Raw genomic sequence first — 25,015 nt, forward strand, 5'->3', positions numbered from 1 at the left:
GTAGGCATCACACATCATTCAGTTCAGACCTCTATTTTAAGAATGTGCAAACCCTTCTTCAGGAAATTCAATTCTCTTAATTTAAGATAGCTTAATATCTATTAATCTCATCACACGTACAAATAATGTCTACAAAACAAGAAGGCAATGCCTGATGGCTCGTGGACTGTTTTTCGATGTAACCTGGGAGGTGTACTCACTGAGCATGGGCCGTCTGGACCTCGCCCTCCAGGATACAGCACCTCTCTTCCAGGCAATTCTGCTCACACTGCAACTGACTCAAGTCTTTCTGAAAGCACAACAATGAATCAGGGATTAGTCCATAGCACAACTGACATGTGATTATGAAAAACGTGGCAGACAACAAACCCGTGGCTCCAACCCTTTCAGGTTGTTTAGGTTTTTCACTAGGATGGGGATTGACCCCGTCCACATGTAACTGATAGGCAGTAGCCTAGTGGTTAATGCGTTCGCTCATCACACTAAACACCCGGTTCGATTCCCCACATGGGCACAATGTGTGAAGCCCATATCTGGTGTCCCCGCAGTCATATTGCTGGAATATTGATGAAAGTGGCGTAAAACTAAACTCGCTCGCTCACTGATAGGAACGTGTAGTGTGTGTCTCACACCCCATAAGATATCTTACAGAAGTGTTAAAATGATTAGGCAAGTGTAGATTGTCTCAGCTCAAGACTGAAATTAAGAGGTTATCTAGGATCATTTGGAGGTTACCAGTATATTTTTCTATAGATCTATATTTTCAAATAAGACAACACATTCCAGTGACGTAATGTCAGTCAAGGTATGAAGAGTCACCTGGTACTTGATAATGGTTTCATTCTTCTCATGCAGTAGGACGTCATTCTGGTTCATCAGTTTCTCCAGCTCCAGGATTGTCTTGTTGGAGCTGACAGGTTGTCAAGGCAACAGTTTCAGAAAGTGGGAATACATCTATTTCAATGTGAATCTAATGTTTGGTTGGAAATCTCTGCTTCATATCTTATAATGTATGCAAGGTGTGTTGGATAAACAAAATACCAGATTTTGAACCTACACTCTCAGAGTCACGGCACTTTATTGCCAGTGCACAAAGTCAGCGATCTCACACACTCTGCTGCTGTGGCTTACACAAAACTCAACCAACAAATACTAGAATCTCTACTTTACTGAGATAGTGTAATCCCATATATAACATATGTTGCATTTGACCAATTACTAAACAGCATTGTGTATTAATAATAATATAATATGTAATTTTTAGAGTAAAATTGATATTTTATACTTATCCTGACTCATGCTCTTTTGCTTGTCTTCTTCTTCTTGCGAACATAGTGGAACACTTGTATCTCCTTATTTGAAGCTCCCTTCAAAATAAAATCACTAATTGGTACTCACCACGAGTTGCTCCCCTTTGTCTCCCTTGGCGGGAAAAGGTGTCGCCACCCTCTGGCCATGTGCTCCACTCTCTCCTGATTTAGCGAGCCCAACACTTGAATTTACAGGGAAATCCAAAGTGTTATGTGGGGAGGATGGGAGGGCTAACCTCATGAGTCAGGATAAGTATAAAATATCAATTTTACTCTAAAAATTACATATTTTTCCTTATCCTGACTCATGCTCTTTTGCTTGTAGCATCCTACGGAACGGAGGTGGGTAACAGAATACTTTGGATTTATAATTAGTGATTTTGTATAGATATACTGTAATATCCCCTACGGGAACTTCATGAAGCCTTAGATTTAGGATGTTTCCTGTATAAAGAAACCATAGGTTATATAAAGCCATTAAAGGGGAATTACATTATGAATATATTGAACAATACATATAAATTATATATATATATATATAGGTGACTCTGATAGAGGCACTGAAATTGACTATATCCAAGTATATGCTTAAGGTTGAATACTTAAGCTGAACATATATACATAGCCCTAAAACTCCTTAGAGTTATAAGCTAGATGAGTGTGTATAAAATACATATTAATCTTGTGAGGCTAATATTTTAACGCCACTGAGGGACTGTCAGTTGCTGAGCGAGGACCAGTGGTCCGAATGGTGAATGCCAGAGACATCTTCTGTAGTGATGTCTCTTAGGTAGTGATTAGCAAATACCATGTTAGATTTCCAATAGCATCCTTCCATAATCGTGTTCAAGGAACAGTTACCGTAGGAAGGCGAGGGTAGAGGCCAGTGCCCTGATCTCATGTGGATTTGATGCTGTTGGTGGGTCCAAGCCTGCTGCCTTGTAGGCACGGAGAATGACAGTCCTTATCCAAATAGATATTGTGGTTCGTGACACTTCTGTTTGATTCGTGGCGATAATGGGATGAATAAACGCTTGAGAAATCTTCTCCTTGTTTTGGATCGTCAGAATAAACTTTGAGCTCTTACGGACACAGTGATAGGTCTTGTGTATCTTGTGATCCGAGAATAGAGGATAGCGCCGAGATGTGGAATAATCTGTCTGGTTGACCTGGCAGTTGATTCTTTGCAATGAAATCCCATCTTAATCCGAGGTGTGCTGTGTTATGATTGTCATCAAACTGTATCCTCTCAGTAATCCAGAGCGTGAATTTCAGACATTCTTGCTGCTGTGGCTAGCGATAGCAGAAACAATGTTTTCTGTGAGAGAAATTCAAAGTTTGTCGATTCAAAGGTTCATAGACCTCACTGTGAGGTGTTGTAACACTACATTCAGATCCCAAGCTGGGGCGTGGAACTTCCGCTTTGGTCCTCCAATCGGGCGCCGTAGTAAGGCCAGTAACTCTGGAGATCTTGTCAATTTGACACCCGTTCTCATGGTGATTACAGAGCTAAGCGCGGCAAGATATGTTGATATCGTTGAACCTTTTAAATGTTTGTTTTGGCGTAGGTAACACAAATAGTCTGCCACTTGAGGTTGTGAAGCCTCTCTTGCTGTAAACCCTTTCTTTGTTGCATAATTTTCAAACTGTGCCACTTGTCGTCGTATTAAGTTACGAGTTGAGTAACGTAAGCGCAAAGCGTGACTGCTTTTGCCGCCCTGGCAGAATATCCTCTCTTGTTTAAACACATTTGTATACAGTCCATAACGCAGTAGTTGGAACATTGCTGGGTTTCCGTGCACTTGTTTGGTGTGAGGATGAATTAACAGGTTTGCGGCGCTTGGGTAGCTCCAGTGTTGGTTGACCGATTTCTTGAATTAGTATGGAAAACCACGTTCTGGCCGACCAGTAGGGCCGACCAAAGTGAGTTGTAGGCTCTGTGTTTGTCTGATTTTCTGTAATACTTGAGGTATTATTGCTGGCGGGCGGAAACGCTGACGCATTGAGGCCTTCCCATGATAGACTTAGAGCGTCCGTTGCCCAAGCTTGGGGTCTGGGACTGGTGACACGAATGTCAGTAGCTGATTGTTGAATCGCGTGGCGAATAGGTCTATTAGCGGCTCCCTAATTGCTTGATTATCTGTGCAAAATTTCCCCTGTTGATCATCCACTCTGTCGGTGATGGTAGATGAGGCCGAGAGAGCGTCTGCTAGTATATTTCTGGCTCCGGGAATGTGCACTGCTCTCTGACATGTAGATTTAGATCTTGTATTAAATCGAACAGTTGAAAGCTTAGGTTCAAAAGTTCATCGATCTCGTTGAGCCTTGCTTGTTTATGTAGAACGCCACTGTCGAATTGTCTGTATGGATCATTAGGCTGCATTTTGTAGAAATGTGCTCCAATGTAGAATGGCGTTGATTACAGCTTTCATTTCTAGACTGTTTATATGGAGTTTGCATTCTTGCTGATTCCATAACCCTGATATCGTGTGGTTGGTGAGATGAGCTCCCCAACCTTGGAGTGACGCGTCTACATACAGATGGGTTTTGTATTCCTGCTCTGCTAAACAAATCCCTTCGCAGACATTCGATTTCTTGGTCCACCATAGTAGATGTGGTCTGAGATGTTTCGGTAGACTGAATGGTTGTACATCGTTGAGATGTGCGTTGATGAGGACCTGTAGGGGCGTAACTGTAATCTGCCTGTGACAGTCATGTCTTGGGCTGATGTGAGAAGACCTAGTAGGCTCTGCCATTGACGCGAGAGTGGTAACGGAGAGAGTAGAGCTGGTGGAATGGTCTGTTGTATCTTGAGCCAACGGTCTTCTGGTACCATAATACGGTTGCGATTTGTGATGAATCGAATACCTAGGAACTGTAGGTCTTGGCGATGGTACTAGGTCCGACTTATGTAAGTTTACTAACCAACCTAGTTGTGTTAGTAGCTTTATGATGTAATTTAACTGTAGTTTGAGACGCGGTGGATCTTGATCTACTTGTATCCCGTCGTCGAGGTAAAACGCACTGCGTAGCCCTTTGACGATGTAGAAATTTGATAATCGGTTTCGTTATCCTCGTGAAATAGCCAGGGGCTGATGATATTCGAATGGGAGTACTTTCCACTGGTAATGTAGCCCTTCTAGAGTAAATCGTAGGTATTTCCTGGAATCGGGATGAATGGGGATGTGCAAGTAGGCATCCTGTAGATCTATGCTGCCCATGTAGTCCATAGGACCGAATCATCTGGCGTAACTGAGGTAAATGTATCATCGCGAAACCGGTGGTTTGGCGTAGATAGTTCTTGTTGAAAAAGCTCATGTTGTAGATGAGTCTGTATTTCTCCGTGGAGTTTTTCTTGGGAACTAGGAAAACTGGGGAGTAGAAACCTGGTTCGACGCTTGCTTGATCTATTACTTCTATGGCCTGCTTGGATAGGAGTGATGAAACAGCCTCTTTATCTTTGGTAGTTGTTGCGCTTGTAAATCCGAACTTGGGGGTTTGATTGTCAGCGAGGCTTGGCCTGTAGAGGGATACGAAACCGTGTTGAATAATGTTGGAGGCGTAAGGATCTTGCAGTATTCCCCAGTTTTCCCAGTGTAGTTGGAGGCGCCCACCCACTTGAGCTGGTTGTACTGGAACGGCTGGGGATGGAAGACTCCAGTCGTTCGAACCTGTGTTCCAGCGCCTATAATTGGGGAACCTCTGGGTGTCCTGCCTCTTCCTGATCCTCCTCTATAGTTGCCATATGGGCTTACGAAAAGAATCTTTACCTCTAGAGCTGGCTATCTTCCTGTCTCTTGCTCTTTGTAGGCCCGTGAACTTAGATCTGCCTGAGTATCTTTGTGAAGTCTGACGAATGACGCTGGCTAGTGTGTCCATCGATCTAATCATAAGGACTTCCTGGAATCCTTAGAGACTTCCTTTGGCGACCTTGTCGATTTCTCCGTCAAAGATGGATGTTGTCGACCACGGGGGCTGTATAAAGTGGGGCTGTAAAGTTCTCCCCAATTACAGGAGGCGAGGAGGCCTTGACGACGAAGCTAAGGTCAGTGCTGCTGAAACAGATGTAAGATGATCCGTTAAAAACTGCTGATCTTTCTTTTGCATAAGTAAGGCAGAATAAATCATTCTATCATCTTCCGTCGTGGAATCCCGGAATCTAGTAATAAGAGTCTCATTGATCGTCCTAAATCTATTTAACCCAAAGAACATACGTCTCGTCATGGTTTCTATATGAGCCAACTTATGATCATCCATCTTGTAAATCTTGTTCTTTACATCGCTGATGATCTTATAGTTCTCATCGATGTCCTGGGCCTTGTAGAAGGAGTCCATGTTATCGTGGAGAACTTCTTGGCTTGAAAGTTGGGCAGATGTGGTATCTGAACTTTCGTGAGCTTTCTGGAAAGCTGCATCTAGATTCTGTGGCACTGCCGCAATCGGTCGATCGGGGGTAGAGTGATTGCATCTGGATCATCTTCCTTCATCAAATACGTCCTGAGCTGTATTGCCACTTTTAGATGGTGATGTGAGATCTAGGTTATTGACCATCCAATACCGTATTCTGCATCAGAAAATATGATTCCTCCATCATCCTCAAACCATCATCATTAATAAATTGTAGATGCTCTTCGACCGCGTGTAGCTGTCTGTATATCTGATGAGGTTTGTGGCGATCTAGTTGACTTGTCGCCGCTCTATGTGGAGATCTGATGGGTGATCGACCTGGTGATGAACGGAGTGGAGATCGCCTATGGGATGATCTTCGGAGACTTGTGAGGTGAATGTTGATAGCTTCGAAGCTCTTTCGGCAGTCCCTCGATGTTCTTCTAGATGATGAAGATCTGGAATCATATGTCCTTCGCGAATGCCTTCGCTAAGCTTCATTTGCGTCCGTCCGGGGATCGATGATATGACCTTCGAAGGCTTCCGTGATGTCTGATGGTCTGAGTCCATATCTAGAGATGAAATCGAAGATGGTGATGATCTCTCCCGCCAGCCAAGGCCTTCGCCGAAGGCTGTACATCTAGGTCCTTCGTCCAAGGTGGTGCGGGACTTCCTTCGCGAAGGTGACATCGCCTTGGCTGCTACGCTGACGGGGGTGCCTCTGGGGTGCTGTTCACGTTGGAGCCTTCGCGAAGCTTGCTCGGACCCTGCTTGCGCGGTTTGTAGTGGTCCTCCATGATGTTCATAATCTGCCGCATCATGTCTTCTGGGATGATCTGTGACGAAGTCGCCGGCGCCTTTTCTGCGATGAGGTTCACATCAATGACGCCTGACGCCGGTGTAGAGGCATCAGGCTGCATGGAGATCTCTGCAGAAGTCACAGTGGCTGACACCGGTCGCTTCTTCTGCCGTAAGTCGGGATGATTATCGGCTGATCATCGTAGAGGCCCAACTCTGCTGCTGGAACGATCTCGGCTGAGAAAGTTCTTGCTGTCTTCGTGATTTCCTTTGGAAGTCTGCGCTGCCCTGGTGTCCTCAATCTGCGTTGAGACGACGATGAGGCCCTCTTAGACTTAGTCTGCAATGACGGGATGTCTGGGGAGGCCGGTCGCTTCTTCGAGGTAACGGACTGCGTCCCCACGCCCTCTGCCGCAGGGGTCTCTAGCAGAACACCAGACGGAGAGGGTCGATCGCTAGCAGCTGACTGGAAGGAATATCTGGACTCTCTGCCATGTTTTGCCCTTGTTTGCGTGGATCTATCTGCAGCACGCCTTAAGACGCAAAGATGATATTTATTAAATGCAGAATGAGATAAATTAATGCAGTAACTGCAACGTGAATTAAACGCACACGGCGTGAGAACAACTAGGGCATATTACATGTGGATCGGAGGCAGAAAAAGCGTAATCTACAAATCGTATTGATTTTCATGAACGTAAAGTTAGCTGAACAATCACGAATACACGTGAATAAACAGTAGAAATACGATAATTAATCAATACAAATAATAAAGGATACTAGCTATACCTCTATAGTAACCTATGAGAGGTAAAAACTAAGAGATTATCAAAGGATATGTGTGTAAGGAGACACAAGGCGCTCTCACATCCTGCTCACTGGGCGAAGAAGGAGAGAGTGAAGCACATGGCCAGAGGGTGGCGACACCTTTTCCCGCCAGGGGAGACAAAGGGGAGCAACTCGTGGTGAGTACCAATTAGTGATTTTATTTTGAAGGGAGCTTCAATTAAGGAGATACAAGTGTTCCACTATGTTCGCAAGAAGAAGAAGACAAGCAAAAGAGCATGAGTCAGGATAAGGAAAAATAATAATGTACTTATAAAGCGCCTAATATCCACCATAGAGATGCTCAGTGGCAATCAATGACTACTGTGCGTCAAACAAAGGAAAGAGCTTCCAAACTTATTCAGACTTTGACCAAATTAGGAAAGATCTGTTGTAAGTACAATAAATCACACATGGAGCAGATTACTATTGACATTTCACTGTGATCATTAAAATCGAATAAAACATAAATCAAGTTCCATTTTCATGAAAATCAATTTCAGTCCTTCCACACCGGAAGAATAGAGAAGGATACTAATTTTTCTGTTCTTCATCATTCTTCATCTGAAAGTTAAGCAAATACAGAAAATAAGAGAGAAACCTGACAAACCTGGGACAAAATCGAGAATACTCTTTCTTTATCACAGGACATGCTGCCTGTGCATATGTGCATTTAACATGAGGCATAGTTCAGGTGAGGCGAGGTGAGGTGAAATTGGGTTTAACGTCATGCTTGAGAATATTTCGCTCATATGACGACGTGCATGCGTGTGTGTATGTGTATGTGGAATGAAGCTTGTTTTATAGTGCTAGCCAACTGAGATACCATGCTGCAGTGAAGCATGAATACCCCACTCAGACACATTATACTGACTCTGAGCCGACCAGTCCTTGTTGTACCCATTCATGCCGAGCGCCACGCAGGGACCAACAAGTACCATATTTTAACGTCTTTTGGTATGACGCGGAAGGGGATTGAACCCGCATCCTTCCGCTCTCCGGGCGGACGGTCTAACCACTGCACCACAGAGTTCAGTGCTTAGGGAGAGAACAGCGACTCAAGGGTAGAGATTTACTTAAATTGTACTGATAAACAACGTATAGCAAGAAGTAGGACCACACAGTACTGCCAGTGTGCTGCTATACAGCAATAAGCTTTTAAACACGGTTTTCATACAAGCTGCAAACCCATGAACTCACACAGAGCGGTCTTGATTGTTCAGATATAACAGATAACAGTAATACTTTAACAACTATGTTGCTGCTTATGATACAGAAAAACACTTTAACTTGCCTCATTTGTAAGTGATGCTATTTTCTCCTGTAACCTGACACATTCAGCCTGAAAAGAAGCAAGTTTCACGTTATTATTAGTGCATGATGCAACACAATATGTATTGTGAAACAACACAACACAATATCTAAAAAATACAAAGAATATATTGAATATGAGCCAGCGACTGCACATGACCTAATACAGATATGTATCCAGTATTCAAGGCTGCTACCTGTGATGATGCCAGTATTCACATCCCCTACCTGTGATGATGCCAGTATTCACATCCCCTACCTGTGATGCTGCCGGTATTCACATCCCCTACCAGTGATGCTGCCAGTATTCACATCCCCTACCTGTGATGCAGCCAGTATTCACATCCCCTACCTGTGATGCTGCCAGTATTCACATCCCCTACCTGTGATGCTGCCAGTATTCACATCCCCTACCTGTGATGCAGCCAGTATTCACATCCCCAACCTGTGATGCTGCCAGTATTCACATCCCCTACCTGTGATGCTGCCGGTATTCACATCCCCTACCTGTGATGCAGCCAGTATTCACATCCCCTACCTGTGATGCAGCCAGTATTCACGTCCCCTACCTGTGATGTAGCCAGTATATTGAATATGAGCCAGTGACTGCACATGACCTAATACAGATATGTATCCAGTATTCAAGGCTGCTACCTGTGATGTAGCCAGTATTCACATCCACTACCTGTGATGCAGCCAGTATTCACATCCCCTACCTGTGATGCAGCCAGTATTCACATCCCATACCTGTGATGCAGCCAGTACTCACATCCCCTACCTGTGATGCAGCCAGTATTCACATCCCCTACCTGTGATGCTGCCAGTATTCACATCCCCTACCTGTGATGCAGCCAGCATTCACATCCCCTACCTGTGATGATGCCAGTATTCACATCCCCTACCTGTGATGCTGCCAGTATTCACATCCCCTACCTGTGATGCCAGTATTCACATCCCCTACCTGTGATGCAGCCAGTATTCACATCCCCTACCTGTGATGCTCCCAGTATTCACATCCCCTACCTGTGATCCAGCCAGTATTCACATCCCCTACCTGTGATGCAGCCAGCATTCACATCCCCTACCTGTGATGCAGCCAGCATTCACATCCCCAACCTGTGATGTAGCCAGTATTCACATCCCCTACCTGTGATGTAGCCAGTATTCACATCCCCTACCTGTGATGCAGCCAGTATTCACATCCCCTACCTGTGATGCACCCAGTATTTACATCCCCTACCTGTGATGCACCCAGTATTCACATCCCCTACCTGTGATGCAGCCAGTATTCACATCCCCTATCTGTGATGCAGCCAGTATTCACATCCCCTACCTGTGATGCAGCCAGTATTCACATCCCCTTCTTGTGATGCACCCAGTATTCACATCCCCTACCTGTGATGCACCCAGTATTCACATCCCCTACCTGTGATGCAGCCAGTATTCACATCCCCTATCTGTGATGCAGCCAGTATTCACGTCCCCTACCTGTGATGCAGCCAGGTTGTTGCGAGCCTCCTGCAGCTCCTCCTGGGCACGCTCTTGCTGCTCACTCATATATTCCATGCTGTCTTGTACGACTGACATCTGCAACATACAGAAACATAAACACAATCTTAGAAAGTACAGTCAAACAATGAAATATAAGACCAATGTGAGGTACAACTGATACACGACGGATGCTTTCACCACAGAAACCTGTCTCACCTCCACATCAAACTTGACCTTCATGGTGGCAGCGTCCTCATGCAGCTGAAGCACCTGTTCCTCCAGTGAAGCCAGGTGTTGGACCTGCTTGCTGTGGGCGGCCAGGAGGATGTCGTGCTGCTGTGTCTTGTTCGTCAGCTTGGACTCCAGCGTCAGCTGCTCCTCCTTTTGGCTGCTCAGCTTCGTCTTCTGCTCCTGGATGGTGTTCCACAGACTGGCCACTGATGCCTGGTGTCAACCGAATCAAACTGTACATTTTACTGTGTATTATGAATTCAAGACTTTGGCTACAAATTTCTGTTTAGGTAACTACAACCCTGGAACAAAACATGTCTCAGAAATATATCAAACTTCAGTTTTGATTCCTTCCCGAGATAAGTCACCTGAAGGAGCTACTGGAGACAGCACAGACAACCTCCTCACCCGATCTTTGGCCAGCTCCTTCTCCAGTGTTGCGTTGGTGGCGGTGGACTTGTCCAGCTCCTGTTTGAGGAGGTCCTCGGTGTTGTGGTGGGCGTCACACTCGTTCTGCAGGAGAGTGGCAGCAGATTTCAGGTTGTTGATCTCATCCAGGAAGCTCCCCACCTGCTGCTCCTGACTGGCAGAGTCGGTTATCATCTGAGCCCGCAGCGTCTCCAAGTCACAGTCCTTCTGCTCTAGCTGGTCCTCCAGGCTCTGATAATGTAACAATGTGGCTGATAATGCTCCAATCTCTCAGGTCATAGTAATGAAACTGATTTACTATATTTTATACTGTGTTTTCCACTCACCTACAACTTAACTGCTATGACACATGACAAAATAATTTGTGTAAAAATGTAAGTCACAACAGATTTTATGGGACAGGATCTTGTAAGTATTTTGTCCTTATGTAACATTATCTCTACCTTGTCACATGTATGGCATGGAAGAAACTGAATTTAATGCAGATTTGTCAAATATTTCAGCTCTATCACAGCATGTCGACGAATGCGGGAGGAAAAGGCTACACGTCTTGGGGTTCATAGTGAGACATCCGAGCAACTGCATGTAGGAGACACCTGGTAACAGGCTCATGGCATAACTGGAATTCTTTTCATTGGTTCTTTCAAAATAGTTTTTCTCATTACAGTACCCACATCTACCTGAATCGCGGCACCCACTAACCCAGCCCAACTGAATCTCATCAGCAACAAACCTATCCTACCTGAATCTCGGCACCAACAAACCCGTCCTACCTGAATCTCGGCAGCAACAGACCGATCATACCTGAATCTCGGCAGCAACAGACCTATCCTACCTGAATCTCATCAGCAACAGACCTATCCTACCTGAATCTCATCAGCAACAGACCTATCCTACCTGAATCTCATCAGCAACAGACCTATCCTACCTGAATCTCATCAGCAACAGACCTATCCTACCTGAATCTCATCAGCAACAGACCTATCCTACCTGAATTTCGGCAGCAACAAACCCATCCTACCTGAATCTCATCAGCAACAGACCCATCCTACCTGAATCTCATCAGCAACAGACCCATCATACCTGAATCTCATCAGCAACAGACCTATCCTACCTGAATCTCGGCAGCCACTAACCCAACATACCTGAATCTTGGCACGCACAAACCCATCCTACCTGAATCTCATCAGCAACAAACCTATCCTACCTGAATCTCGGCACCAACAGACCCATCCTACCTGAATCTCATCAGCAACAAACCTGTCCTACCTGAATCTCGGCAGCAACAAATCCGACCAACCTGAATCTCGGCAGCAATAAACCCGTCCTACCTGAATCTCGACAGCAACAAACCTGTCCTACCTGAATCTCGGCAGCAAACAACCCGTCCTACCTGAATTTCGGCAGCAACAAACCCGTCCTACCTGAATCTCATCAGCAACAGACCCATCATACCTGAATCTCATCAGCAACAGACCTATCCTACCTGAATCTCATCAGCAACAGACCTATCCTACCTGAATCTCGGCAGCAACAAACCTATCCTACCTGAATCTCATCAGCAACAAACCTATCCTACCTGAATCTCGGCAGCAACAAACCCGACCAACCTGAATCTCGGCAGCAACAAACCCGTCCTACCTGAATCTCGACAGCAACAAACCTGTCCAACCTGAATCTCGGCAGCAATAAACCCGTCCTACCTGAATCTCGGCAGCAACAGACCCATCCTACCTGAATCTCGGCAGCAACAGACCTATCCTACCTGAATCTCATCAGCAACAGACCTATCCTACCTGAATCTCATCAGCAACAGACCTATCCTACCTGAATCTCGGCAGCAACAAACCCGTCCTACCTGAATCTCATCAGCAACAAACCCGTCCTACCTGAATCTCATCAGCAACAAACCTGTCCTACCTGAATCTCGGCAGCAATAAACCCGTCCTACCTGAATCTCGGCAGCAACAAACCCGTCCTACCTGAATCTCATCAGCAACAAACCCGTCCTACCTGAATCTCGGCAGCAATAAACCCGTCCTACCTGAATCTCGGCAGCAAACAACCCGTCCTACCTGAATCTCGGCAGCAACAAATCCAACCTACCTGAATGGTGGAACCCACAAATTCCACCTTCTTGAATCTCGGCAGCAACAAACCCATAACCTTGACCTACCTGTATCATGGCCTGCAGCTTGTTCTGCTTCTCCATCCCTTCCTTATTCTTGTCTTCCAGTTCCTTGATGCAGCTCTCCTGGAACTCCACTGTCAGCTGTTTGTTCTCTATGTTTTCCTGTCACGAATTTAGGAAAATTGTCATGGCCCCATAAAACTTACCAGAGGCCCAGATAAGCTGCGTATCCGGGTAAAATACGCATAGAAAATTTCCAATTACGCATTGAAAAATAATTGTTGTGTACCAATTACGCGTTTAAAATGTTAGATACGCAAAAAGTTTAAAACAAATGTGTACGGAATATATTTATAAAAATCCCTTGCGTAATGAAAAAGACATCGATTGCTATCAAGTTGTACTGTTGGTATAGGACTAGTGTTGTACTGTCAGTATAGGATGAGTGATGTTTTATTAAATCATTTCCATTATATTTAAGTTGGTTTTGATTAGGTATGACATAAGGCAGAACATACCTGCTTAGTAAACTTACTCAATGACATAATACTTAGGTGAGTAAAATGACTGAAATACGCACATATTTGAAAGCAGTGGGTAACGGAAAAATGAAATACCCACTCAACATTCATAATACTCACTCCAATAAAATACAGTGGGTACAGTACCCACATGAGCTAAATCTTATCTGGAGATCTGACTTACATTAAAATTCTGCCACAACCTGGGGTAAAATATATTTTTTCAGTATTTACTGGAACAAAAGTAACCAAATCGACCCAACACCAAACATTTTTTTTTCTAAGTTTGTCTACTTTCAACATGCAATCCATTTTCACCAAACGTTTCTCATTTTCCTTGAAGTTGAAAGAGTGAGTGAGTGAGTGAATTTAGTTTAGTTTTACGCCGCAATCAGCAATATTCCAGTCATGTGGCAGCGGTCTGTAAATAATCAAGTCTGGACCAGACAATCCAGTGATCAACAGCATGAGCATCAATGTATGCAACCAGGAACCGATGACATGTGTCAACAAAGTCAGCGAGCCTGACCACCCGATCCCGTTAGTCGCCTCTTACGACTAGCATGGGTTACTGAAGGTTAATTCTAACCCTGACCTTCACGGGTATGAAGTTGAAAGAATAATTACGCAAACTATTGTTGTAAAACTGATGCATTCAACATTTTTTCACTTTTTAAATGACACTTAGCCCTTACCGAGGCCATGTCCAAGTCTTTGCTGAGTCCCTCATTCACCTTCCGGACCTTCTCAAACTCCATCGACATCTTCATTAACTGAAACACAACAAGTCACGCAAATCCTTACTGGGAAACTGCACTGGCTCTGTGGCATCATGAGCATTAACTGACTGACTGACTTAGGTTTTACACCGCTTTTAGCAATATTCCAGCAACATCACGGCAGGGGACACCAGAAATGGGCTTCACACATTGTACCCATGTGGGGACTCGAACCCGGGTCTTCGGCGTGATGAGCCAACGCTTTAACCACTAGGCTACCCCACCGCCCCCATGAGTATTAACTTGCGGGTTGATAATGTGGCGCTTTTCAAATGGACTAAGTAATATTACAATAAGTTACTGTGGCATACTGTGTGGGGTGGACCTATGTTGTCAGTGACGGTGAGGACAACCTACCTGTGTCTCCAGCGTAGTGATGGTCTTCTGCCTCAACTCCTCCACGTCTCGCTCCTTCTTCTCCATGTCGGCCTTCTCCTTGTCCACCCACTTGATCATGACACGCAGGTCGGACGCTTCCTCGCCATTCACTGTCACACAGACAAACATGTCAGCCTTGTAGAACTCATTTTTTGTAAAATACATCATTTAATTTGTCGGGTTTACACGAATGATATCACTGAACACTGTACCAAAAGCTGAGTCTCTAGTCTGAAGAGTGAGTGAGTGAGTGAGTGAGTGAGTGAGTGAGTGAGTGAGTGAGTGAGTGAGTGAGTGAGTGAGTGAGTGAGTGAGTGAGTGAGTGAGTGAGTGAGTGAGTGAGTGAGCAAGCGAGCATGAATTTTTAGCCATATCGGCAGTGTTTCAGCCATATCATGACTGTAGAAAGGTTATGTTTAAGCAATACATATATTATTATATAAAAACTTGTCTATATAGGACTGAAACAAAATTTTAAAAATTAATAATAACTGAAAAAAGATTAATATTTAAACAATATCACTATGTGTAACAGACCCTGACCTTAGACTTACTTATGAAACAACTCTTTGACTCTTGACCATTAACTTATCACAATTCCTTAACAATATGACTTTACCCTTCGACTTTCAGAATGACTCAGAACTGACCTTCACACGTTCAGTAATAACTAACTTTCATCAATGATCATCCTGTCCACTTAAACATAATTGACCATCACAACATCAACAATAACTCTCTGATACCCTAGCACAATGACCAACTTTACCCCTGGAGACATCCCCAACCTTAACCTGATACCCTAGCACAATGACCAACTTTACCCCTGGAGACATCCCCAACCTTCACCTCGTCACTCAGTACTGACCTCGAGATGTTTCCCGTGTTTCTTCCAGTTCCTTCTTCATCTGGGTATTTGAGCTTTCATACTCCTCCACCTCGGTGGCTCTCTCACTCCGCTCCTTTTTCAAGATCTGACACACACGAAACATAAACATCACCAATCATCACACACACATTTCGTATCTACAAAACAGTTAAATCAACACGTTTGGGATGCTGTAATGGAGCAGGTTTAGAGCAGACTTTGTGTTCATTACTTCAGTAAAGCCCATGGCTAGAGGAATATTGTTTACCAGGCATTCTACAAGTTTAAGCAGACTACATAATGTACAACTTTATGGGTAAGAACGTTTGGTTAACTGCACCACTACAATGAACATTTCAATAAAGATTCTTAGACTGTTCTCAAGCTAGAATGAGTTGACTTCTTTCTGAAAATATTATTGTCAAATGAGGACAATGTTGATTGGTGCACTGGTGTTCTCCCCAGCAGATTGATCCTTACTACACTTACTTCATTGAGCTGTTCTATCTGACTCTCATACTTGAGGGTCTGTTGTCGGATTCTCATCATGTCACTCTCGTACTCCTCCAGACGCTCAGACAGCTTGTTGTTGCTCTCCTGGATCACAAACAAACATGGGGTGAGTGAGGGAGTCATGTCACTCCATCATAGTCACAAGTAACAATGACATACACAACAGCGGAACAAACGCCATTCACATGTATCTGACATCCTGATATCTGAAATAATCTGACACATCCTTGCCACCTTGTATTAAACAGATATTTGCACCCTGGTATTACCTGGAGCTGTTTTATTTCCCCGGTGAGTGCTTCATGTGCAGCCTCGTTCATGATCTCTGGGATGTCTTCCCCCAGTATCCCATCCTCCATCTCGATGGTCTGGTTAAGGTCAGGGGACACGGCCTTGACCTGGGATATGTCATGGATGGAACGATTACGCAGATTGTACCTGGATCTCTGAGGGGTGGTGATGGTCTGGTGAGGAGTAAAGTAACCATAGGTACTGGATTAGTCCTGAACATGGAGACACAATAATGTGCTGAATACTCATACACTAGAAAAACATATCAAACATGCTACTACATGAAGTGAGTGAGTTGGGTTTAATGCTACATTGTACACTATTCCTGTTATATCACAATTTGTCAGCTTGGCGTGGTTGTGACTAAGTGAGTTTAGCTTTACGCTGCACTAAGCAAATTTCCAGCTATATGGCGGCGGTCTGTAAATAAGCGAGTCTGGACCAGACAATCCAGTGATCAACAGCACGAGCATCAATCTACGCAGTTAGGAACCAATGACATGTGACAACCAAGTCAGCGAGCCTGACCACCCGATAAAATTAGTTGCCTCTTACGACAAGCATGGGTTTCTGAAGGCACATTCTAACCCGGACCTTCACGGGTCTTGGCCTGGTAGAAAAGCCTGAAGTGATGCAATCTTTGCTGCTCAAAAAAACATACAGCGGTAAGGACCATAAGGACCATAAGTTTGGATCATATTCTGGACCATCAGTGGATCCTGGTAGAGTGGGTTTTCACCTTGCACCATCATTTTTTAGCCATATAGTGATGGATGAATGTTTAAAGCATTCTGCCACCATGGCCCCAAAGCTTGACATGGAAGAAACCGTTTGACAGGACAGTTCCTACCTCTATAGTGCGAGTGTGGAGATCATTCAATGTCTTCTTCTCGTAATCATAATGGAGCTGTCGCATTTTTAGACTTCGCATAACTTCTTCATTCATCTGCTTGGCTGAACTAAGCTCCGCACCCAGGTCAATGATCTTCTTCTCTGATGTCTCTTTTGTCTCAGCTAGCGTAGCCTTCATCTGCAATATAACGTCACATTCATCAGATCAGGATAATTACTATATACTGAATTACTGGGTTTGGCTTTACGCCGCTTTTAGCAATATTCCAGCAACATCCCGGCGGGGGACACCAGAAATGGGCTTCACACAATGTACCCATGTGGGGATTTGAACCCGGGTTTTCTGATGTATGCCTCTTTGTAGTAGTGTCACCCAAGCCGGTTATGAACATCAACATAAGAGCTCCTGCACTAACCACTTCAATCTCCTTCTGTAGGTTGGCCACTTGAGACTTGTACTTCTCCAGGGTTGCCGTGGCAACAGTGCCACCAGCCTGGGGGGTGTTGTATGGGCTGGCTAGCTGCTTGGCAGGGTTCTCGTCATCTGAAACTACACACTGACCCAGTCACTACTAAATAAGTGAACATTTGTCGTAAAGACAGAGTAAGCAAAAACACTGATTTCATCACAATCAAGTAAAAAATAGAGGTAGGTTGATATGATGTGGTACAGGGTAGGCAGAGAGGTAGGATATTATCTGAACTGACATTTAATGAAACATTCCCAGCAAAGTTCTCATTCAGTTTTGTTTTATTTCACTCAAAAAACGATTTTCATACATTTCTATTTTGATTTCTATTATTTCTAACAGTAGATTAAGAGCTATAGAGGGATAGGTTATGAAATCTGAACATTTTAAACCAATATTCCAGCAATATTAACAGACGGGGGAAAAAAAGGTGGTAAAAATATCAGATAACATTTGTGTGTTAGTTTGTAAACCTTAGTGACTCTGGGCCTAATTCCACCTTAAACAGCACTTCAGTTATTTTGTAGAAGAAGATCAATGACTATTATTGAAGTATTCACCTTTTGACTTCTCGGCCATCAGTTCCTTAAACACCTTGTCGAGCTCCTCAATCCTGCGGTTGTCACTGATCACAGCCTGCCTGTAGTTGTCGTTATTCTTGAGCTGTTTCAGCTCAGCTCTCAGTTTCTGCAGCTCCACGTTCTGGCGGACAACCACAGGATGGCATTTGATCCTCTCTGTCAACACCTTCATCTCCTCCCTCAAGGACACCTGGGAGACAGGGGTGTAACAGTCAAAAAAACTACCTCAACCACAACAAACTGACAGCCAATGAAAATGTGTTTTTTTTGCATATGTTTCAGCTGTCATCATTATGGGTGGGTTGTTTCTTAGATGGTGGTCAGGTGGTGGTCAGGTGGAATGAGTTTGCAGTGAGACCAGTAATAGACTCATCACATTGTAACATGAAGGGAATTGAACCTGGACCTTTAGTGTGATGAGCAAACGCTTTAGCCTCACTGCCACCATGTATGTAGTAATATTTTAAGGGATACTATACTGGGAACACCAACGTTCATCTGTATGTAATGACTAATTCTACTCACAATCTGCTCGTTTTCCTTGGAGCTGTTGAGATCCTTGGCGTTCTCGCCATCTCCCCCTGCAAGCCTCGCCTTTAGCTGAGTGACCTCCTTCTTCAGGATCTCGATGTCCTTCTCACGGAACTTCATCACCATCTCTCGTGACTGGTTGAACTTGTCCCTCTTCTTGGCCACATCTTCAAGGTCCTTAATCATCTGCATCAAGTTCTGAAACAAGCAAAGTTTTTTAATCCATCAACCAATAAATTAATAAAAAACTTTCTGATTCCTACTTGGGATGAGAATTTCTAAAATGGACATTTCTGATGCACACTGGTCAAGTCACTTGAGACTTTATCTACAGTATAACACAATGAAATATCCCTTAACGCTATCTATCACCTTCTTTTCAGCTTCGGCCTTTTCTCGGAAGAACATTGATTCTATGAAGTTCTTCCTCCATTCTGAATCTCCTCCTGTTGTCATGGTAACTGGACCAGAGTCTGAAGCAGGAAGTTAGGAAAAGTGTTAAGAATATAGGCCATTAGTCTCTAAGTTGCATGGTCGCTGGCTTAATCATCAATCAGGTAGTACCAGGACTTTCTTACTTGAACTATCAACAGTCGCATTTGTCTAGACAGACATTCTGAAGCCATACTACAACAGTTATAAACAAGCGTCTGTGGAACTATCCGTGTCAAATCAAGACATTTAAAAGTACCTAACGTTCCTGCATCTTGTAGTACGATGGAATTACAACAAGGACTGTCAGGCTCGGAGTCTGAGTGGGGTATTCATGCTAAAACTCGGGCATAGTATCTTGAAGGAATATCAAATCAAAACCTTGATAACATGCACAATGAGACTATGGGACTACTATTAGTGAATGTGACAGTCCCCCACCTGATCCCCCCTGTACTGGGGGCAGTTCCCGCGGTGCCCCCTCCATCTGAAACTGTAACAACTGGTCCTTCAAGCGACGGATCTCAGCCTGTAGATGGAGGATATTGCCCTGGGTGTCTTCGTTCACCACTGCCTGGAATACACAGAGTTTCACTTTAAAGAGGGTCTGTGCACCGGGACCTGGGGCCTAATTCTAGCCACAGTCTGGATGTAGTTTGTGAGCTGTATGAAGCAGGGAATGTTTTAAATTCCATAAGAGTAATTGCAAAATTCTAGATTTATAAAAGTTTTAACATGGGAATTTACAGAGAAACAAAGAAGTCGTTGAATGTTTGAAACATATTTGTTTGGACTGCGTTATGTCCTCAGCACAATCTCACCTTCATCAACCTTAAGGTGACATATCATGTAGAGAACAGTCTACAGACAAAAGCAGCTGTCAGTAGGTAAAATTGGAAAAGCTTTTTCAAATACAATGAATGTAAACTTACCTGTTCACCTCTCAAATGGTTTACAACTACAAGTAATATGTTTAGTTCCCAATGGACTCAAATGTCAACCACACTTTTATCATTACTTGGTTTCTGATTTTTTAGGTAAGGTGAGTCAAATTACCAGAAATCATTAGGTGTTTTTTTTAGGTATGTTATTTTCCAAAATCCACAGTGTTAAAAGATGTGACAGTGTTAAAAGATGTGTTAAAAGAAGAAGTTCCAAAGAAAGAATTTGCCTTATGGACATGACCGATACACACAGGCTGCAGTCCTCAACTCACCTTGTTCTTGATCATCTTGGCTCGTCTGGCAAACTGTAGCGTTGACAAAGTCTCTCCAAAACACCTGGAAAGATATAGTCACAGTGTTTCAGTGTGTTTACATGCTGATACAATGTACAAAAATTGGAACTAAAACTTATTGTCAAGTTGCCCCCATATTCAGTTTGTCTCATTTTTCATCTTTCGTTGTAAGCTGTTTCCCATTGCTGACTTACTTAGATCCAGGATGTATACAGGCCACAATATGAGTCTTAGCATTGCCGCCAAGGGAATCCTGAAACAAGAGAATGTGAAATAATAGGGTTGTCAGTAGTCATAGCAACCAGTTCATAGAAAATTACCTCACTGATGTGGGTTTAAGCCTAACGTCCAGTCCATGCATAAAATAACACAGGAATAAAGATCTATTACTTAATGTTTGAGAAAAGCAGGCTTTTGTTTAGACCAAACTAACTAATGGCTAATTATATCTCAAGGTTGTTGAGGTTCAACAACTCACAAATCATTTAATCTGACCACAAAATCCATTTAGTCCAATAACCTTTGGTTGCTGGGATTCTAGCCCAGAATCCCCCCAAAGATTCCCAGACTTTCAAATCAAATCTCCAAATGAAATCCACGAATAACACACTGAAAGGCCTATTAAGCAAGCAATGACAGTTTTGTACCCTTAAGAGGAAGGTAAGCTTAGAGTCTCTGTATGGGACGTGTCGACTCTTGCCGTGAGCGATGTCCACAAGTGACATCATGACATTTCCCAGAGTTGACAGCGACTTGTTGATACATCCAGCCTCCTGTTGAAGACAAATCAGATGTTAAGTGAAACAATATCTAGCTCAGCACAAACTACATGTAAACGTATCAGACTTAACCCACAGACAGCTAAAAATATCTGCAAATATATATATTTTTTAAAATTCCAAATATTCACATGTCAACAAAATTAGGATTACCTAATAAAAGAGTATGTGGGTGGGTGGGTGGGTGAGTGAGTGAGTGAGTGGGTGGGGTTTCAGCAATATTCCAGCAATTTCATGGTGGGGGACACCAGAATCCTTATAAAAGAACCCTAACTATATCTTATATCTAATATAACAGGATAATCACAAAATGATGTTGAAAGAAAACATGGACTGATCCCCAGAGACAAATGTACAGTGCTGACAAACCATGTTTGAAACCAAGCGGCACAGTCTGGGTGGACTTTGAATTCAAACCAGCCCCCACCTGATCCCTGCACCCCTAACAGATGCAACTAAGTGAAATACAATGTCTTAAATGACACGGTTGCTCAGCCTATACCTGACCATACCTGTGGTTTAACCTCAACACTAGCCCTAATTACCTTGAGTCTCTGTCCTGCAGCGTTGGTGTCCTTCTGTCGTTCGGACCCAGCCAGGTCGACCAGGTTTAGCTGCGACATCCGCACGTTCTGAACACCTCCCTTTTGCTCCTACACAATGAAATCAAACACAACAATGTCCTCATGTTCAAAAGCTCTTTTGATGTGTTTGTGAATGAACCTGAGTTCAAAATCACATCTTTTGATTATATTGATTATGTCTTCTCTGGGTGTGTTAGAATAAATAAATAATAAAAAGAATTTAATGAAAATATGTGATCCAGCAACAACAATCATGGTGATGCTTCCTGAGTTCATCACATCTCTCACTTCAGAGTGAGTGAGTGAGTTGGGAGTTGAGAAAAGAAGTGAATTACTAACATGTGAGTATGAAGGACAAGCAAATTGGAAATTTTAACTATAAATTGTATATTTATATACTTATCCTATCTCACGATTTGTACTTCTCTCTCTTGCTTCGACGCTGAGTGGAACGAATGAGAACTTTCCCTGTAGGCCTCTCTTGTCCATACGCCTGTGTTCCCCAGGCTGCTTTTCTTATAGGACAGGTCCCTAGTCCCATGCTGAGCATGCAGCACGCTCCCCTATCTACCTACGTGACTACCTCAGAGTGATCATTCTCTTCTTGGAGCTACTGCCGTAATCTGAGTAGCGGGGAGGCTGGGTGGGCATACATTGTGTGACATAGGATAAGTATATATAAATATACAATTAACAGTTAAAATTTCCAAATTTTTTAAACTTATCATATCTCACGATTTGCACTTATCCCACGGTTGGATGGCGGGTCAATGATTACCCTAAGTCAAAAAGCACTGACAGTATAAACTGTACAGGCTAATGACAACTGTAGACAGCAATGAACAAGGGAGGCCGGATCCGACTAGCATAGTACCTATACTAGTGATGGGTTCTGCTGAACCCCTTGGCTTACTAGGCACAATCGCTCCCAAGGAGTGGGTGCTCCCGAGTGATTTGGTGTTCGGCCGCAACCCTCGCATACGCAAGGGGACGCAACTAGGCAAGTCACCTAACTTCGTAACGATTTATCAGAGTACCCCCGTAATTAAAGTAGTAACTAGTAGACTAGTAATCGGGCCCACACCTGCTTTGAGACAGCTCCCCAGACCCCATCACGAAGAGGGGAAAAGGAAACTGAATCAGAAAACTCACAAGTTTAACGTTCAGTACCATAACAATACCACATGACTTCCACTACTTACCACAGTAAGACCACAACGGTGTGCTAAGGTACTTAGGAGCTAGAACGCTACGAAATCCACAAAGGAAATCGGGAAGGACTCACTACAGTGACGTGATTGCTCTGTGGAGTATAGGTCAGCAAGCGAGATTGTCGAAAACTTCTACATCGCAAATACGAGAACTAACCACTGTAGATCCGTATAGACACTAATTGCAATAACCCAATAAAATTGAGTGAAGAGTTCTAATCCCAGAAGAATCGAGAACAAAAATCAGAAATAGAATTCAGAATTTTATTCAGTATGTACACGAATGTGAGCGAATGCATAGGTGCACATTGTACTCATTTGCATTGATGGACCGACGACAGCTGCTGGGCCAAGACAAGGGGTCCAAACTGGTGCAGACCCTGGATGTCAGTGACCAATAAGTCCCTCAGATAATGTGAGGAAAACACTGTATCCGAACGCCAAAAGCAACCCTCCATGATGGCCGTCAGGGAACAGTTGCTGTGTAAATCCATCGTAGAGGCTAAGGCCCGGGTCTCATGTGGATTGGATGCTGTTGGGGGTGGCAGTCCAGCAGAGGCGTAAGCCCTCAGTATGGTAGCATGCATCCAAAAGGACAAAGTTGTCCATGAGACCTCAGCTTTCGATGTAGTAGACAGCTTAGTGATCTGGTTCAGAATGGTGAGCCAGAACCTTGATGTGATCTGGATCAGTCCGTGATCTGGATCGGTGCTGTGATTTGGATCGGTTCGATAATCCGAATGTTTCGATGATCTCAGCCGATGGAGAGATCTAGAATGAGCAGATGAACCGGTTCAGCGAGGTGAAATTTAACCAAACCTGAAGAGGTTTTAAATTCTTCTGTTGAAGAGAGTCGTCCTTGGGTAAAAGCGCATATTATGCATTTTCCAAGCTGAAAATGTCCCTGAAGTGACAGTTGTATCAATGTTTTTGAATAAAAAGATTGTACAATAAATAAACTCTTTTATTTATTATAATGCCCCCACCTCACGGAGTTACCTCCCGCTATGCATGCGCACTAACTGGGTAAGCACCTAGGCCCGTGATCATCATTCCTTCTGCTGAATACATCAGTGAACAGAATTGCGGGAGGCGGGAGGTTCCTACCCTCAAGGATCGACTCTCTTCGAAGAATTTAAAACCTCTTCAGGTTTGGTTAATTCTTCTTCATAGAGATCGTCCTTGGGGTACATATTATGCATAAACACAGACTCCCAAAGACCGGAGGCCAGGGAGGAGGGAATTCTGTCCAAGCACACACAAATAGCTATCGTTAATGGGAAAAAATTTAACAGACGCCATAACACTCACCTGTCACATGTCCCAGTTTCGCTTCCGCGAGAGGCATTATGGGAGGGGAACTGACAGGGAGGATTTGTGCTCAAAGACGACCTCCATATGTTAGCATAGGCAATCGCACATGGTACTTAATGTCAACAAAGCCCCACCCACCACGCGGTCGATTAGTGAGCACCGTGAGGGGAATGTCAAAACCGCTCACAATCGACTAATTACTCCTGAGAGAATCGAAAGGGGGTAGTTAGCTCCTAGTAGCGGATATGTCAATAACACACATTATTGTACAGCAGCCTCAATAAACAAACCAATAAACCAAGACTCACTCGGTCAGGGTGGCAGGACACTGTCCACTGGAGAGAACAGAACGGCCAAAGCTCGCACGATTACGGGAATGTGTATCGAGCTGATAGTGCCGTATAAACGTGCTTGGCCGGCTCCAAATAGCGCAGAGCAGATCTCTTCAATGGGGAGTGCCGATGCAAAGCTTTGATGCTGCTACTGCCCTGACCGAAAGTGAGCCTTCAACCCCTCAGGGGAGGCTTGCCCTTAGCCTGATAAGCCGCACAAATACATCGAAACAAGCCAGCGAGACAAAGTCTGCTTGCTCGCTGGCACACCAGCCTTCCCGCCACCGTAACAACAGAACAGCTGGGTACCCGCACGGATTCCCCGCGCTCGCTTGATATAGACTTTGAGTGTCTTACGGACATCCAACGGGTGAGTGCTCGTAGGGAGAGGTCCCCGATGTGGAAGGCTGGGTAAGAGTGGGAAGTTCGA

General features: G+C 44.0%; 1 protein-coding gene across 1 annotated transcript in view; it reads right to left on the minus strand.

Moving 5' to 3' along the window:
* The window catches only part of LOC124292165 (kinesin-like protein KIF15), a 51,341-nt gene that overhangs the window by 7,617 nt on the left and 18,709 nt on the right, over positions 1-25,015 (minus strand). Inside the window, exons 9-31 of the mRNA XM_046729212.1 lie at positions 21,690-21,797; positions 21,013-21,138; positions 20,560-20,618; positions 20,345-20,408; positions 19,570-19,702; positions 19,069-19,169; positions 18,691-18,894; positions 18,145-18,355; positions 17,531-17,664; positions 17,113-17,292; positions 16,241-16,435; positions 15,948-16,055; positions 15,459-15,564; positions 14,570-14,700; positions 14,129-14,206; positions 12,958-13,074; positions 10,761-11,012; positions 10,338-10,565; positions 10,119-10,217; positions 8,614-8,661; positions 7,855-7,883; positions 820-910; positions 201-289 (exon numbers count right to left, since the gene is read on the minus strand). Coding sequence (XP_046585168.1) covers positions 201-289; positions 820-910; positions 7,855-7,883; positions 8,614-8,661; positions 10,119-10,217; positions 10,338-10,565; positions 10,761-11,012; positions 12,958-13,074; positions 14,129-14,206; positions 14,570-14,700; positions 15,459-15,564; positions 15,948-16,055; positions 16,241-16,435; positions 17,113-17,292; positions 17,531-17,664; positions 18,145-18,355; positions 18,691-18,894; positions 19,069-19,169; positions 19,570-19,702; positions 20,345-20,408; positions 20,560-20,618; positions 21,013-21,138; positions 21,690-21,797 — 2,891 coding nt within the window. The remainder of the gene's footprint in view (positions 1-200; positions 290-819; positions 911-7,854; positions 7,884-8,613; positions 8,662-10,118; positions 10,218-10,337; positions 10,566-10,760; positions 11,013-12,957; positions 13,075-14,128; positions 14,207-14,569; positions 14,701-15,458; positions 15,565-15,947; positions 16,056-16,240; positions 16,436-17,112; positions 17,293-17,530; positions 17,665-18,144; positions 18,356-18,690; positions 18,895-19,068; positions 19,170-19,569; positions 19,703-20,344; positions 20,409-20,559; positions 20,619-21,012; positions 21,139-21,689; positions 21,798-25,015) is intronic.

This window comes from Haliotis rubra, unplaced genomic scaffold, assembly GCF_003918875.1.
Source record: "Haliotis rubra isolate DU_JTF1 unplaced genomic scaffold, ASM391887v1 Scf51, whole genome shotgun sequence".
Lineage (NCBI taxonomy): Eukaryota > Metazoa > Mollusca > Gastropoda > Lepetellida > Haliotidae > Haliotis > Haliotis rubra.